This window comes from Ruditapes philippinarum, unplaced genomic scaffold (genome assembly GCF_026571515.1).
Source record: "Ruditapes philippinarum isolate M1 unplaced genomic scaffold, ASM2657151v2 ctg13005_1_1_1_1, whole genome shotgun sequence".
NCBI lineage: Eukaryota > Metazoa > Mollusca > Bivalvia > Venerida > Veneridae > Ruditapes > Ruditapes philippinarum.
The window spans coordinates 13,571-31,197 of NW_026860526.1; the positions used below are offsets into that span (position 1 = coordinate 13,571).

The window sequence follows — 17,627 nt, forward strand, 5'->3', positions numbered from 1 at the left end:
CGGTTCTAAACGCATAAAGTAATAAAAATTCTTATTTTATAATTTTCTTTCATGAAGACCAAATGGATGCCTAGTATGCCTTTAAAACCTGCGCGTCTGTTCCGACAAATGGGGCGGCAAAATTTCACGATTTAGTGAAATTAACCAACATCAAGGCTGTTGGAAGTGGCCTTATACCACTGCACTATATTGTGTTTTGACCTCCAGAACGGCAACTATTTTGGCAACTGAATATTTTTGACCAATATAGTTGTAATAGGTCGTCCATCTTTTATTTTAATGCTATAAGCAGTTGAATAATAAGTAGTAAGCCGTAAGCAGTTGACAGTAAGCAGTTGACAGTAAAGCAGTAGGCAGTCAACATTTGGCAATTCCATAGTATATTGATTCATTAATGTTCCCAAAGAAATATTGAGATAAATATAAAAAGTTATGAAAGTATAAAAATTCTGTCATAAACCTAAATCAATACACCGCATAGTTACGAATATCGATCAACAGATCAAATGGGTATTATTTAATACTTACACGTAGTTAAGCCTATCTAGTCAGATTATGAACAGGTATAATATAAAATATATATTAAGATATAGTTCCCCCTTAGCATTAACAAGCGGTTTGCTCAGTTATGTCAAATAATATAACAAATATACATGTATATCAAAATGGTTTTGTTGATGCATTTTGTGAGAAAGACATCCTCAAAGAGAAAGTTTGATCTCACACCTGGTCCGTGGTTGAGAACCAAATCCATCCCTTTTATCAAAAACCGTTTCTATGGCCATACAAGGTTTTTGCCATAGACCGCGAAATACAACTTTTGTTTGCTTACTAGGATATGTTTTCATGTGTAAATGTTATAAACTTTAAATGTTTTAACACTTACTTTTTGTTTCAGTTACATCTGTTACTTTCCTACCAAGTGCGACATTTAGCGTCAAGGGGTTGCGACATTTAGCGGCAATCGATTTTTTGTGCGACATATAGCGGCAACGTTGCGACATTTAGCGGTAGGCGATTGCGACATATAGCGTTGATTGCGACATATAGCGTCAGCGTTGCGACATTTAGCGTTAGTTGCGACATATAGCGGCGTTGCGACATATAGCGTTGCTACAATCGCAACTAGTTTTGCAATAAATTATTACAAAAATCGTTTTATTGAAAACCTGGTTGCTGCCAAAGAAATTGTCGAAGCCGTAAGCCCGAGACATCAGAAACATCCCGAGATATCGCTCCAGCCACTGTTATACCCCGGTTACTTACGAGTGTCTGTTTTATCGCAATATCATTATTTTTTTTATTACAGAAATCACTTATAAGTTTTAAATGGAAACCCCAGATAAAATGAACCAATACCAGATAATCCTGTCTAAAGGACGTCACAGCTACCTCACAGCTAGCTATATATAATAAGTCAGTGAGCGCAGCCGTTAAAATGTGTTTTCGCTGTTTGCCAAAAAAAAGAAAAAAAAGGGAATGTAACTATTAACTCTTAAACCACAAGAGATATCACTGTAGATATATCTCATTGGGTAGAAGTGCAGTGTAAAAGAACCGTAACTCTGCCTCGCTTTATTTTGGAGTTATTGCCTTATGTTTATTTTTAATCTGTGATCTTTGTCCCGGACAAAACTCTAATAGTATAAGAGATATCAACAAGAAACTTTGTAGATAGATAAATCTCATTGAGTTGAAGTGCTTCGCGAAAGAAACGTAACTCTGCCTTGCCTAATTTTGGAGTTATTGCCCTTTGTCCATTTTTACACTGTGAACTTTTTCCGGGACTACAAGAGATATCAATCTGTGTCCAAAACCTGTTCGTGGAGCATCACCAGGTCCAACCGGCTCTTTTTTTCTTTTTCTGTTTTGTTTTTTCTTGAATGTGTTACCCCATGCACCATTTGACCCTATGCCCCTTTGAACCTCCGTAAAAAACTCAACCGATATATAGCAGGTGCAAAAAGAACTCATCTGTTATATATAAATCGAGCTTTTTCCTACATGAATCAAGTGGAAAAAAAACTGTACTGTTATATATCAGAACAGTTTTCAAATCCTAGATAGAAGTGTAAAAAAAGCTCAGAGCCCTGCGATAATAATTTGACAGTGCACCATCCACACATTTGCGACCGTACTGTAGAGCTTGCAACACAGTGAAGCAAGAATAACTAAATTACTGAACTAATGTTGGATACTAGTTCGTTTCATTTTTATCATTTATCAATCAAAGTTCATGCCGAATCGACCATATTTGTTTTCTGAATTATCCCTTTTGACTATGCCCTCTTTATTATCTAATTGTACAGTGTTTACTTTTATTATCACTATCAGGTTGAATCTGATATAAAATTACTAACCATCATGTATTCAAAAGCTGAAGATATTTGACTTTTAGGTTGTAAATATGTCTCTCAGTGGTGTATCTTTATATCTCAGTGCTTTGTTTTCAATTTGTAACGGATTTCTTATTAACCGTAAAACTACCAAAACACGTAAGCAACAATTTAGTTTCACTTGAGAAACATTCTACGTACCTATTTAAAGGGCACATATATGCTTCAGAAAACGAATAAATTTGTCTTCTTTTTGAAATAGCACATCTGAGTTTTAGAAAGTAAGAAATATTAATGCCTGTTACCTGAAGATAGTAGAGTTAAATATGTGAAATAATTTGTCATGAAAGTAGAAAAATGAAAATCGTAGTATTTGATTTCCATGCAAAATCACTATATAAATGTTATTGCTAAAAGCAACAAAAGAAAAATATGATTCAGGTAGTTTGACTATGAGTTACTTTTTGCACGGAATTTATTATAAATTACATAAAAAGCTTGTGAGAAATAAGAATAAATTCATTTCCAGGGCATAATGACCCTTTTATGTTTGTGATAAAAAGTGAGTTCAACTGTGGCATTTTCCGGTTTTAAGAGAAAACTTAAAATACAATTGAGAGAATTCTCTTTGTTCATCAGTTATAGTATAACGATGTTCTTATAAGTGTTTCTGTTGATCGCAGTTATTTAATGGTTTTCCTTTGCTTTTGTTTGTTTTTACTTATTATTGTTTTTATAAAAAAAATGAATCAGTCTATAGCTCGTCAATTAATTTAGGAATTGTATTTTCTAGTGGCGGTTCATTTACTCTTACTTACTTACTGTACCAGCAACGAATACCCATAGTGGAAAAGCCTTAAGGGCAATGCATTCTTTACTTTACATTACAAATCTATAGAAATTATGTTCAATTTGTTCGATGCTTATGTTTTATCTATTTTGAATTATAATTGTGAAGTATGGGGTTTTAACAAAGCAGAAAATATTGAAAGCGTGGAGAGAAAATTTTGTAGATGGTTATATACAAATATTAAAATGTCAACAAATACTCTATCATCGTATGCTGAAAAAGGTACATTTCCTCTGTATATTGAAAGATATGCAAGGATAGCAAAATATTGGTTAAAGTTACACGGCGATAAGAGTCAAAACTGCAATTTTAACAACTATTCTAAGTTGTTAAAGACATGATCTATCAAATAACTCAAATGTTGTCAATTTGTCATCAAAAGTACGAGACATGTTACAAAACGCAGATTCGGTTAATATAAAAAACTTGATTCCAGTATTCATATCACCTCTCCGGGATATTATAAAATGGAATTTTAAGCTGGTGAATATATAGAGGATATTTGTTTGTTTTGCATGTAAAATTGAAATATAATTTCACTGAGTGAACACCAGATGCAATATTTTCGTGACGTAGCCACTCGTGAAAATATATTTGCTGGTGTTCACGAATGAAATATATTTCAATCTTATATGTAAAACAAATAAATATTCTTTTTATTTCATGCTTTTTAAGTGATTTTAAGTATTTTACTGATTTTGCCGGGTAACGTCGCGCATTCTCCTTTGTGACATCATCACATCATGACGTCACATCATCAATTTTGAAATATAGTTCTGTTAAATTTCTCTAATTTTGTTACATTTTTTTATTACATGCTTTTCGGTGGTTTATAGAAATATATCAGTGATATAAAACTGGTAATTTCACTGTTTGAAACAGTGAAATTACCACTTTGATAATTTCACTGTTTTGAATTTAAGCCCCTCATGTTGTTTTAGTGAAATACCAGCGTGCACAGTACTGGGTACCATCTTAATGACGTGACGTCGAAAATGACGTCACGTTGTATTATTATTTGGCGCGCTTTTCATTCAGTATTAGGTTTAATGTCTTTTTAAAACGTTTCTTTGCATGTAATAAAAAGAAAATTTGTATAGTTCAGTGTAAGATTGAAATATATTTCACCTTGTGAACACCAAAAGTTCATATTTCACTCGAGGTTGCGCCACTCGTGAAATATACCTTTTGGTGCCCACTCGGTGAAATATATAGAGGAAATTTGTTTAGTTCAGTGTAAGATCGGAATTTATTATATACTTATAAATGAAATATTGAGAAATATTGATGAAATAAAATGCGTATTTTCATTTTCCGTATTTTCACTGTAAAAATTTATTTTTCACTGCAGTGAAACATATTTTCCGTATTTTCACTGGTGTCTTGCCGGACTACTTTCTTTTAAATTCTGCCAGTACACAAAATATAAGGGAAAGTCTTTGAAATTTTATCGCAAAAAAGAGAAAAATGTATATAATAAACAGATAATTCAAGTTTTTTTCTATATACATGATTTATTTTCATCTTGTGGCATGAAAATTACACTAATTTCACTCGTGGCTACCGCCACTCATGAAATATTTATTTTCATACCACTCGATGAAAATAAATTATGTATTTATAGAAAAAACTTGAATATCCTCTTTATATTTAACCGAGTGAGCACCAAATGGAATATAAAAATATGAACTTTTGGTGTTCACAAGGTGAAATATATTTCAATCTTACACTAAACTTAACAAAAGTTTCTTTTTATTACATGCAAAGAAGCGTTTTAAAAAGACATTTAACTTAATACTGAATGAAAAGCGCGCCAAATAATAATACAACGTGACGTCATTTACGACGTCTCGTCATTAAGTTGGTACCCAGTACTGTGCACGCTGGTATTTCACTGAAACAACGTAAGGGGCTTAAATTCAAAACAGTGAAATTATCAAAGTGGTAATTTCATTGTTTCAAACAGTGAAATTACCAGTTTAATGTCACTGATATATCTCTATAAACCACCGAAAAGCATGTAATAAATTCGGATCTTACACTGAACTAAACAAATATCCTCTATAACATGATGTATGGAGACCTCGACTTTCTTTTCCTTAACCCATTACGTTATATACACGCCTTTTAACGCCTTTTTCACCCCCACGCCTTTTTTTGTTGTCTCAAATGATGAAAAAATGCCTTATTTAGGCCCCCAACACTTGTTTTTGTTTGAGAAATGTTGTTAAAAAAGTGACCTCTTTTTCGGCGCGGCCCCCAATCAAAAGATACATCGCCAAGAAAATTTTGGAATTGTGAGGGGAGATTGATCATAAGGTAACGTGTAACCAACGCTGAAAAGCGTTTGACTCTATCTCAATCAATTGAGAAGTTGCAGCACTTTGAAATCAATTTCGATGGAAAAAATCAACGCAAAATAGTGATTTTTGGCAATTTTGAGATGTCCCCTCGTTACCATGGTAACAGAAAATTATAGCCTGAGCATGTTGTTGCAAGGGCAATGGTCCAGTCAACATTTGTGCCAAGTTTGATTAGAGTTGAAGCAGTTTTGATAGTATTATAGCAATTTGAACTTGTAACGGGAGACTTTTCAATGAAAACAGCCTTTTTTTTCACAAAATGCTCATGAATTAATGGGTTAAGGAGCAAAATTTACGTAAGGCGGCATTTATTTCTGCTTGTTATTAGTCGCCGGTAGAAACCGGCGACTATATTTGTAATAGTTTAAAATTATACCTATGGTAGGAGAAGCCCTTAAAATCTGAAAAATAAAGCATATCAAACATTGAACAGTTTAAAGACAACAATTATTTATTCAGTAAATCACAAAAAATCAAACATATGATAACTTTTGCTCAGTGGAATGAAATATGCACATATTGACGTCTTAAAAGCAACATTACAATTTTCATAAAATGAATTCAATAACGTATCCCAAGGATCAGTCATTGAATATTAGAGATACTTTTACTTTTTTCTGTGTGGTCAAGCATTGCTATTTTATAATATATAAATCATGAATGATATTTGAAAATGACACTAGAATTATTTGGTTGTTTATTTTTATGAGACCTATGTTACATTATTTTATCTAATTATAAACAAATGCCCCCTGGTCTTTCGATAAAGAATCACGTGACTACATGTTTATATATGTTGTATATCGTGTATTAAAATCTATTAATAGTTACAGATTGCTGATAATAGACAGGTAACTTGTTAATGGTGGTAACTGATAAGATGTATAAATCAATTGTATTTTGTACAGATAATTACATAAGTTATTTTTCATTAATCAGGTTCATACTTTTATAATCATTAGAGAAACCTGTTTACATTAAAAATACATTATTCAAAACCTTTTCCTTTCTTCTTGGTAAGGGGGTTAACTTGGCCCTTTCTGTCAAACATTCGACAAGAAAGTTCAATTTGTTTAAGTTTAGGTTGAACATCCCAAATAATGTTATGCCCTTAAAGGCAACATTATTGAAAATATATAATGGTAATCGTTGATTCGGTAATATTCCGTGGTTTCCGTCACGCAGGTTTCCAAAAACGGTTATGACGTCAGGGGTCCGGAATCGTATTAGATACATAGAAAAAAATAATTAAACCTATCTTTGTGTTGATGAGATTATCGCACTGGAAAGGCAATTAAACGGTAATTTTTATATATCGTATGTAACGATTGGAATACGTGTATTGATTTCCAACTAAATTATATATTTTTTCTATAGCACATAATAATGATGTACAACATCTTTTACAATAAAATTGTATTGTTTCATGTAATAATTAAAACATATATATTTCCATCGTCACTTTTGCAAATATTCGATGATCGGTAATTATTTGTCGGTAATTATCTGAATCTGAACTAGTAACCTATACGGATTTCAATGTATGGTACAACAGTATATGTATATAAGTAAAATTACGAAGAAAGAATTACCAAGCATAGCAACTTGCCTTACTAGCCTCAGTGGCAAACATTACTCAACTCATTGTTCCTCTTATTTTTATACTTGAACCATTAAACTTATATTTTCTTATATTTATGATAATACAATCATTTTTCTATCCGGCGACTTGATGCTTTAGCATCAAAATCTCTACTTGTTCTACCTAGTTATGATTTTCTTTTCATCCGCATTCAGATAGTCCGGCTACAGTGAAAATTATTTTTTATAAATTTCACTAGTGGTTTATCAGAATATAATGATCTGATATATTACAATAAAACACTGGAAAGCATGAAATAATAAGAGGATATTTTTTGGTTTGCGTGAAATATGGAATATATTTTCACGAAACATGATAAAATGCCACATATTTTCACGAGCCGGGAGGGCGAGTGAAAATATGTGGCATTTTATCATGTTGAGTGAAAATATATACCATATTTCACGTACAACGGAAAAATAACCTTTTTATTTAATTTCATTATCAAAGAAAAATGGTTACGAACTGCCTTGCTTGCTACGTAACTGCAATTGTACAGCGCGCAGTAATATAATCATTGTCTTGTTTTGCACGCGATATTTAGCGCTACATTGTGACGTCACGTAAACAACTCTTATAAGAATCTTACACCGGCTGCCGGTACAGACCGGAATATCTAGCTCGAGGGTAACTGTTTACAGCGGTAACGAGGCTCTGCCGAGTTTTCCGTAAACAGTTACCGAGAGCTAGATATTCACGTCTGTACCAACAGCCGGTGTTTTGATTCTTTTTCTTGCATATTGCATGTCGATTATTTCGGAAAGCAGAAATTATGAAACTTATATTCTCATTATGCACCTTTTTCTTATAGGTAGCGTATGAACATACAACTTCATTCATAACGGAAAAAATGACGTCATCCTAAAGAAGGCGATTCATTCATAAAAGGCGCGCGTCAATGACGTCATTTAACGCACGCGACTTGTCTTACATGGGACGTGTAAGACAGACTTTTCTAGCACCGGTGAAAACGGTAAATAATCCTGTCTGAGATGCAAGAAAAAAACGTCTGTACAGCGTTAATGACTGAATTAAAGATATAGAGGATATTGAATGAGTGTAAGTTCAATACTGAATTTATTGCACGAGTTGAATAAATTATATTATGCTAGCCTGTGGCGAGCATAATATTATTTTATTCAACGAGTGCAATAAAATAAGTAATGAACTTACACGAATTTAATATTCTATTTATCACATACCCAAAATTAAGACCGTTTAAAGTGGAAAAAAGTCATTTTTCATTGAAGCGCCTATAGTATAACGCTAACATTTAGCGCATCTTTACACTATGTTTCTATAACGCTAATGACGTCACGTCAAAATATATGCACGGCCGTGCAATACCATTTTTACGGAGTCGCAGTGAAAATATGTGGCATTTTATCATGTTGAGTGAAAATATATACCATATTTCACGAAAAATGAAAAAATAACCTTTTTATTTAATTTCATTATCAAAGAAAATGGTAACGAATCCCCTTGCTTGCTACCAACTGCAATTGTACAGCGCGCAGTAATTTATGCGTAAGCACGCGCTGTTTGGCGCTACATTGTGACGTCATGTAAACAACTCTTTAAACGTCTGTAAGCGTTAATTACTGAATTAAAGATATTGGTGTTCGGATTGATTTTCTTAGTTAGACCATTTTCTATCATGCTAGATAGTTTTCAAAACAAAATTCAAGAAAAAGTTGTTTTGTATTTATCAGATTTTTCAAACAAAACGGCGAAAGAAGTTAAAAATTAAATAAGATGTGATATGTACTGAAAAAATTAATATCGCCTCGGTCAATATTAATTTTTCAATGCATATCACATCATATTCACCAGCTAAAAAGTACATATGATCTGTTTTATTATATAATCTATAAATAGCTTTTATATGGCTTATTTATCTGCCATTGCTTACGACGGAAATCTACATTTTTCAGCTTGCCTAATTTTGAAAACCGATACTGTGGTAAGAAAATTGTCTTCAATTTCTTTGAAAATGCATATTTCACAAAACTTTGCCTGTCGGATAAAGTAATCATACGCAATCAGAATAGCCTATAAAGTTTTGTGAAATATGCATTTTCAAAGAAATTGAAGACAATTTTCTTACCACAGTATCGGTTTTCCACCCGTAAAATTGATCTCTTCATGCGTTCTCCGCCTGTGAAACATAGTGAACGATTGGACTCGGTGTGTATGTTCCTAAAGAAATTTAATTTAAGGGTTTTGGGAATAAAGTGTTATTAGGTTTTAAGACGACAAAAAATATTGAAAATGAAACAAAAAAAAACTACAAACATTCCAAAACATAAAACTTTTTTAGCATGTAGTCAAATTGGCTTCACCAATTTAAGTATACTGCTCAAGCAAACAATATTTATTACCTTTTCTATTATTAACCATGCAAATAAAAAACATCAATCCTAATACCAAGTTCTTAAGTTTTAAGAGCTTCATACTTTCAGATAAGCGAAACATTAAAAATGTTAATAGATTTGAAGAAAAGTATAATGATTTAAGTAAAAGAATTAATATGTTTTTGGTCGATTAATAACTGTTTTACAATTTTGACCACCAAATTTTATTGCATGACTAACACAGTAGATGCTATCTTTGCATATTTGTTCTCTGTTTGATAAATAATCCGGATGTAAAGAGCTGTTTGAGCATTGTTTAACTTTTTTGTTGTTGTTCACTCCACAGTACTTTAACATTAAAAAAAAAAACATTTCAAAATTTAATTGAAAATAGCCATGAATCTAGATATATAATGTCAATTTTCTCATTTTTCTCATTATTACTCTCAATATAATAAACAGTCATGTTATTAATATGCTGCTACATGACATACAAAAAGGTATTTAGCAAACACTAAAAGTGTCACATCAAAAGTTTTAAGTCATATTGTTCTAACAAGTATTTCCCTGTCTAATGCTTCATAGATCTCCATATCGTAAAGTTCTTGAAGAAATCATGCCCTCATATGGGTAACTCGGACGAGAAGTTTTAAAACCTTGAGCGTCCGTGGATATTGACTTCAAAGCACTTGACCTCACCACTATGGGTTCGAATCCTAACAGAGACTTTGGATTATTTCATGTGAGGAAGCTATCTAGATAGCTAAAGGAACGTCTGTGGTTCTTAGGTGCCCGTTCGTGCCTGAAATAATAAACGGAATGGCAACTGAAGTCTTCTTCCATCAGTAAAGCTGGAACGTCGCCATAGATGACCTATACTTTGTCGGTGTGACGTAAAACTCAATCAAACAAACATAGTTAACAAGAGAATTTCTAATACTGCACGTTTGTAACGTCATTTTTATTGGGTAATCGTGACTTTTATATAGTTTTATATACACGGCTGCTGTCGATTCATGAAGAAATTTTTTTTTCTCTAAAAAAAATGATGTTTGCTGTATTATAATGGCTCGGGTTATATTTACAAATAGCCGTTTATATTGGGCCATATAACCTGTCAACGATCTTTAAAACTAATAATATAAATTTGATTCTAAGTTTCCGTTCGATGCGACTATGAACTGCGCCCACCTCCATCTCAGCATGGCCATGTATGAGCTTCTGAGTTGTCCTGACATTATATTTCATTGCAAGTCTTTACTCAGAATTTCCAAGTATCACTTTTTGGTATTGGTAACAACACCCGTAAATTTATTTTACTTTATTGTCTTCAAGATGTTCTCAAAGGAATTGTTTAAACAAAAACCATGATACTTTTTGCATTGTTCACATTATGTTCCGGTTTCTCTTTTTCGAATGAGTTTACAGCAAGCGCTACCCACCGGTTTAGCCACACGCTGAAGTCTTTCAAAAATATGATTTCTGCCAGAACTTGTTCTCATCTTTTGTAAATAGATTATACATGTTATTGCCATCACTTTGCATTTGTAACAAATCAAATAGTCCAATATTGAAATATTGAACACTTATCATGAGAGTGGTCATCGCACACGTGACACCTGTATTTCGTGAAATGGTAAAAACAATTTAATGATTATAAAAATTAACGTAACAACCACCCCAGCGATGTCTGATGACGATCAGGACATGCTTTGTCTTTTAATTATAATCTTAATGAGAATGCTTACAAAATAAATCATTCCAAATCAAAGTGAAATTAAGAAATTAAATATTTATTTATTTATTGATTTAAATTTACAAATAATCATATATTTATTTATGTAAATATTACCTTTTTAAAGAACACTACATGTTATTTCCCCGAGAAAATAAATGTCTACCAGTCTTGTATGTGATTATAATCTATAAAACAAAAGCTGAAAATATAAATAAAAGGATTATAAAAACATATCTGGTATTTCTTTATGTACATATATATTAATTCATATATAAGTCAACATTGTTTTATGAACAAATGCTGTGCAAATGGATAAAGGGCGTGTATTCGGACATTTTTCATACGTTTAGGAGGGGAATACGTCAGATATTGACATGTTATAATGGAGTGTTTTATTTTTTGTCACACATATTTTGTATTAAACCGTATCTATGTACTTATCAAAATAACAAAATATTTTAAAAGTCTATTTTTGATTTTGAATGTATATTTATGGAATACATGTATATTTATAATTTTAGATCATGTTTACACCACACAGCCTGCAGATCTGCCAGGTAACAACAAGACAGGTAAGGGATTTGTGCGAACTTTCAAATATTGCTTTAACACAGAACTTGCCATTTACTAAGCTAGCTAATTTTGCTTCTTGTCTGTTATTTTACAGTCGTGAAAAAAAGAGTTTTTTTTTTTTTTGACATGACGGGACTGAATATAATTTTTCAACTTGATGTAGATCTAGACTTATATGACGGGACTGAATATAATTTTTCAACTTGATGTAGATCTAGACTAATAAGTAGTGTGAAAATTTCGTATCGTTCTCTTACTCCGTTTTTTTCAAGCAACGCTTTTCACTTGAATCGAACTAAGAAGCGCTCAAAATACACCTGTCAATTTATTTCTACTATCTTTTGCATATATTTCTGTTTTAAGTGCCCTAGCTGATCTTAGGAATGAAACTTTTATGTTTTAGGCTTTTGTACCTCAGTTGAGTTCCTTTAATGTTTTGTCAAATTTTGTAACATATGAACAATAGATTATTAATTTCCCCACATATTGTTTTTGTTTTCTTATACCGTTACAATGCTACATTGCTGAGTTCAATACTAAATTCGATTGGACGAGTACGTCAAATCTATATTGGACGAGACGCTAACCGAGGCAGGTATAGGTTTTGTAGCTGTGTACGAGTCCAATAGAACCAGTATTGTTACTCAACAATGTATAATGACCTCTTTATTCCACATTTTTTTGAAACTTTGTTACTTAAAGTAAGATTAGGAATTGATATAAACTTTGGGACCTTAAAATGGAAATGAGGCTAGATGGAGCGCGATAAGCATTTGATATATATATATATTGGATTACGAGACTGTATGGGATATGATATACATTTAGACGCTAAAATAAAAACGAAGCTATTAAACTATGAAGTGTGAATTGCATTTGATATAGGTGTTTTGGATTCTGGAAATGGAAATGACCCCGATAACATTGGATCCGATACACCACCGTTACCTTAAAGCCATATTACTGCATGAACATTTTGTAAAAAATGGCTGTTTTCATTGAAAAGCCATATGTTAAGTTCAAATTGCTATGAAACTATAAAATGCTTCAATATTCATTAAACTTGGCTGGACCATAGCCTTTGTAACGGTATGCTCAATTTTACATTTCCTGTTACCATGGCAACGAGGAACATCTCAAAATTGCCAGAAATCACTATTTTGCGTTGAGTTTTTCAATCACAACTGATTTTAAAGTGCTGCAACTACTCATTGGATCGAGATACAGTCAAGATTTTTCAGCGTTGGTTACACCTTACAGTCTAATCGATCTGACCACAAGTTCAAAATCTTGGCGGGGCTACTGCTCTCTTCAAACCCCTTAGCAGAAGGCACATAACCTCCCCCTGCAACCCCATTATTTATTTTTTTGAAAGGGGACAGCGCCGGAAAAGTGATAACTATTTGGGGACTAAAAAGTGCATTTATTTTACCGTTTGCCACCCCAGATGGGCAGGGGTTAATATGAATTAATGGGTTTTTTAATTAAACCTTTTAGTGAATGGAGTGAAACATTAGACCGTTGCGCAATCCAATAATGATATCTATTGGAACATCATGCTGCAAGTGCATAATTTTTATATATACAGTAAGGTGTGAAATAAAATGTATTACTATGTTGTATCGACTAGATACCAACAAAACCTAAATCTTAAGTGTATATTATACAGTGTATACATGAAAGAGGCAAAACCAAACAAAGTTGCCTCTCCTGTTTCCCATTATGTACACGTTTAATATAACTTTATTCTAATGTGAAATTTTATATATCTTTCATCATGTTTGCTTAGTCTTCTAATTGAAAAAATTGTGCAATAGATAGAACTTTCCACAGTTTATCCTCCCTATTTAACAATGACGATAAAGTATAAGAAGGTGTCAACTAAAGTGCCAATCAGAGTCCAATAAAATGATAGTTAACTATTAAGTAAAATACTTGTTAAACCAAATAACAATCGAAAGTGCTGATATTTCTGCTTTATTTACAGGTGAAATAGTAGGTGCAGTGTTTGGGGTTCTTATTTCAATAGTCATCATAATAGTATGTGTCGTGTGTATAAGGAAGAAAAGGTTCGTATTGCTAGCTACCTTTGATTTTTTTCTCAACACAAATCTGTCGCTGTCGTCAATGTCATAAATCTCATTTACACATTCCCTTTAATGGTATTATGGCAAATAGTACAAGATTAGCAAACACTAAGTTTCCAACTGCAAGTAACATTGCTGAACAACAACATTTGAAGCACCAATGGCTATATTTATCTGTCTATCTAATTGTTATTAAATGTTTGCTAAATCTTGTCCGGCACTGAGAAATGAATTTCTAACAAATATAATGTAGAATGAAAGGATATTGAACAAGTGAACCCAACATGTTGTTTTGAAATGCACAAAGAATCTTGGATAAATGAGTACATGGCATTGGATGCTAGTTGATTGTATCTTACTATTCATTACCTTGTATTGTATTATGAACGTAAACAAGTTAAACACATGAATACTGTTTCTCTTTAAATAAATAATACAAGAATATTTAAAAATGGGTAAGACTAATTAAAGTATTGTACATGATATTGTACATGATAAGTCATAGCATTCTTTGTATTGCAGAAAACGAGATCTAGAGAATTCACGTAGAACAGAATATCTCACTGAATCTTCACAGAGCGCAAGGGTCATTGTCGACACAACACAAGAATTAAGTCAAGGCCGAACTAACGTTAACAATCGTGGTAGTGAATACATATCTCTACAAAGAAATCCAAATATGTGTGAAAGTAATTCCGATGGTGAATTGTGATCTTCAAGATTAGGTTAAGCATGAGATTTGGAAAGGACTTTTGTCAATCTGTAGACGAAATCATGGCGAATCGAATGTTTAATAATCTATCAGTGTAATATTCTGTGTGTTCTCTTCAAGATATATATTTAGTTAAACCATGTGAAGTATAAAGTACATCATATGTAGTGATATGAATAATGGTCAGTTAAAAATGTTTTAAATAAAAGAAAATATCTTTCCAATAACATTGCATTCCTTATTTCTCTTGTAGAGAACATTTTTTTTAAAATGACTCTAGAAAGTACGACTGTTTTATGGTGTTTTACTCATATAACTGTTATAAAGGAATTATACATATGTCAAATGATTTAAGAAATGGAAACAATTTATACAAAATTTACATAAAGATGTATAATGCTTGGCCATCAATTTCAGATTAAACTTTCAAAAAAATTGAAAGATACGTTCAAAATGCGTTTTGAGCTCAACACCCTTTAGAAGTGTCTGTGTCTCGGCAGAGTTGTCAGTATGAGCCTGGACTGGCACTGTTTACTAATTTAAGAGGCTTACAATCAAGTCCGAGTTTCTAATTAGCCCCAGTGTTTCTGTATAACAAATCGTCGAAGCAAGAATAACCACAGGCAAAAGAATCGGACCTGGGAAGAAAAAATATGACCAGATTGATAAAAAAAAGATAAATACAGAATTCCTAAAGAAAGCCCAACAAGGCAAAATTGAAAATGTTGCAGGCTCGGTTTGATTGAGCCTGTTCATGGACGGTACTGGAAAGTGCAAGTTACCGCCCACGCCCCCTAGCACCGGCTTAAGCAGAATTCAACATTTAAACATGAAATAGTAAAATTTTGAATTTAGAAACATCCGCAGATGTGTTCATACGGCGGTTATCATGGAACCTTCAATGTGATACTTCCGTGCCATTCCATGAAAAGCGGCGTATGGTCCCCAAGTAATAAAAAGCGTGTGCCCTAAACGAGAAAAACAATGGGCGGAACTAAATAAAATGGAATTTTGAAAGGGGATCAGAGGTTATGAAACCTGCGTATCACAGATAAGACGTCAAAAGACAAATTTAAAAAGCAGGCAACATATCCTAAGGGTGATTCAACATTATTCAAGTAGGAATATTGGAACCACCCAACTAGAAAATGCCGAAAAGTTGAAACTAAAAACACCACAAGCACAACAATAATGTCGTGCTGAACGATCTTCAAGGATCGAAAATATAACATCATTGATTAAATGTACGGGGAGACTTTTTACAGCCGCCACACGGCACAAATAACACGGACGTGATCATGAAAAAGATAAATACAGAATCCCTAAAGAAAGCCCAACAAGGCAAAATTGAAAATGTTGCAGGCTCGGTTTGATTGAGCCTGTTCATTGACGGTACTGGAAAGTGCAAGTTACCGCCCACGCCCCTTAGCACCGGCTTAAGCAGAATTCAACATTTAAACATGAAATAGTAAAATTTTGAATTTAGAAACATCCGCAGATGTGTTCATACGGCGGTTATCATGGAACCTTCAATGTGATACTTCCGTGCCATTCCATGAAAAGCGGCGTATGGTCCCCAAGTAATAAAAAGCGTGTGCCCTAAACGAGAAAACAATGGGCGGAACTAAATAAAATGGAATTTTGAAAGGGGATCAGAGGTTATGAAACCTGCGTATCACAGATAAGACGTCAAAAGACAAATTTAAAAAGCAGGCAACATATCCTAAGGGTGATTCAACATTATTCAAGTAGGAATATTGGAACCACCCAACTAGAAAATGCCGAAAAGTTGAAACTAAAAAACACCACAAGCACAACAATAATGTCGTGCTGAACGATCTTTCAAGGATCGAAAATATAACATCATTGATTAAATGTACGGGGAGACTTTTTACAGCCGCCACACGGCACAAATAACACGGACGTGATCATGAAAAAGATAAATACAGAATCCCTAAAGAAAGCCCAACAAGGCAAAATTGAAAATGTTGCAGGCTCGGTTTGATTGAGCCTGTTCATTGACGGTACTGGAAAGTGCAAGTTACCGTCCACGCCCCCTAGCACCGGCTTAAGCAGAATTCAACATTTAAACATGAAATAGTAAAATTTTGAATTTAGAAACATCCGCAGATGTGTTCATACGGCGGTTATCATGGAACCTTCAATGTGATACTTCCGTGCCATTCCACGAAAAGCGGCGTATGGTCCCCAAGTAATAAAAAGCGTGTGCCCTAAACGAGAAAACAATGGGCGGAACTAAATAAAATGGAATTTTGAAAGGGGATCAGAGGTTATGAAACCTGCGTATCACAGATAAGACGTCAAAAGACAAATTTAAAAAGCAGGCAACATATCCTAAGGGTGTTTCAACATTATTCAAGTAGGAATATTGGAACCACCCAACTAGAAAATGCCGAAAAGTTGAAACTAAAAACACCACAAGCACAACAATAATGTCGTGCTGAACGATCTTCAAGGATCGAAAATATAATATCATTTATTAAATGTACGGGGAGACTTTTTACAGCCGCCACACGGCACAAATAACACGGACGTGATCATGAAAAAGGTAAATACAGAATCCCCAAAGAAAGCCCAACAAGGCAAAATTGAAAATGTTGCAGGCTCGGTTTGATTGAGCCTGTTCATGGACGGTACTGGAAAGTGCAAGTTACCGCCCACGCCCCCTAGCACCGGCCTAATCAGAATTCAACATTTAAACATGAAATAGTAAACCTGTGTTCATCTTAAAAGTGTCAACAAATAAATGTATATAATGACCCCCTTTAAAAATATACTATAAGTTAAGAGAAGGCCGGAAACTCCAGATTCGAGCCTACGAGCAAGGGATTCATTTCCCGGGCCGTTGTGAAAACAATTGGCCAGACAATTAAAAAAAACTTTTATCACTATTTCACGTTTATATAAAGCTTCAAAATGAGACCAACCCCAAGTCTCTAGCCCTTCCCGTT

General features: G+C 33.4%; 1 protein-coding gene across 1 annotated transcript; it reads left to right on the forward strand.

Annotated features, from left to right (window-relative positions):
* Nucleotides 1-2,346: 2,346 nt before the first annotated feature.
* Nucleotides 2,347-14,939, forward strand: LOC132760463 (uncharacterized). The gene is made up of 4 exons (XM_060752437.1): nt 2,347-2,495; nt 11,805-11,855; nt 13,844-13,925; nt 14,466-14,939. The coding sequence occupies exons 1-4, from the start codon at nt 2,408-2,410 to the stop codon at nt 14,653-14,655; spliced, it is 411 nt and encodes a 136-aa protein (XP_060608420.1). The 5' UTR covers nt 2,347-2,407; the 3' UTR covers nt 14,656-14,939.
* Nucleotides 14,940-17,627: the final 2,688 nt, after the last annotated feature.

Bases quoted from the DNA above. Each gene is read 5' to 3' on its own strand.
- LOC132760463 (XM_060752437.1), top strand. From the start codon at position 2,408: ATGTCTCTCAGTGGTGTATCTTTATATCTCAGTGCTTTGTTTTCAATT. The intron at 11,856-13,843 runs GTAAGGGATTTG...CTTTATTTACAG, and splicing joins GCCAGGTAACAACAAGACAG to GTGAAATAGTAGGTGCAGTG. The intron at 13,926-14,465 runs GTTCGTATTGCT...TTTGTATTGCAG, and splicing joins GTGTGTATAAGGAAGAAAAG to AAAACGAGATCTAGAGAATT.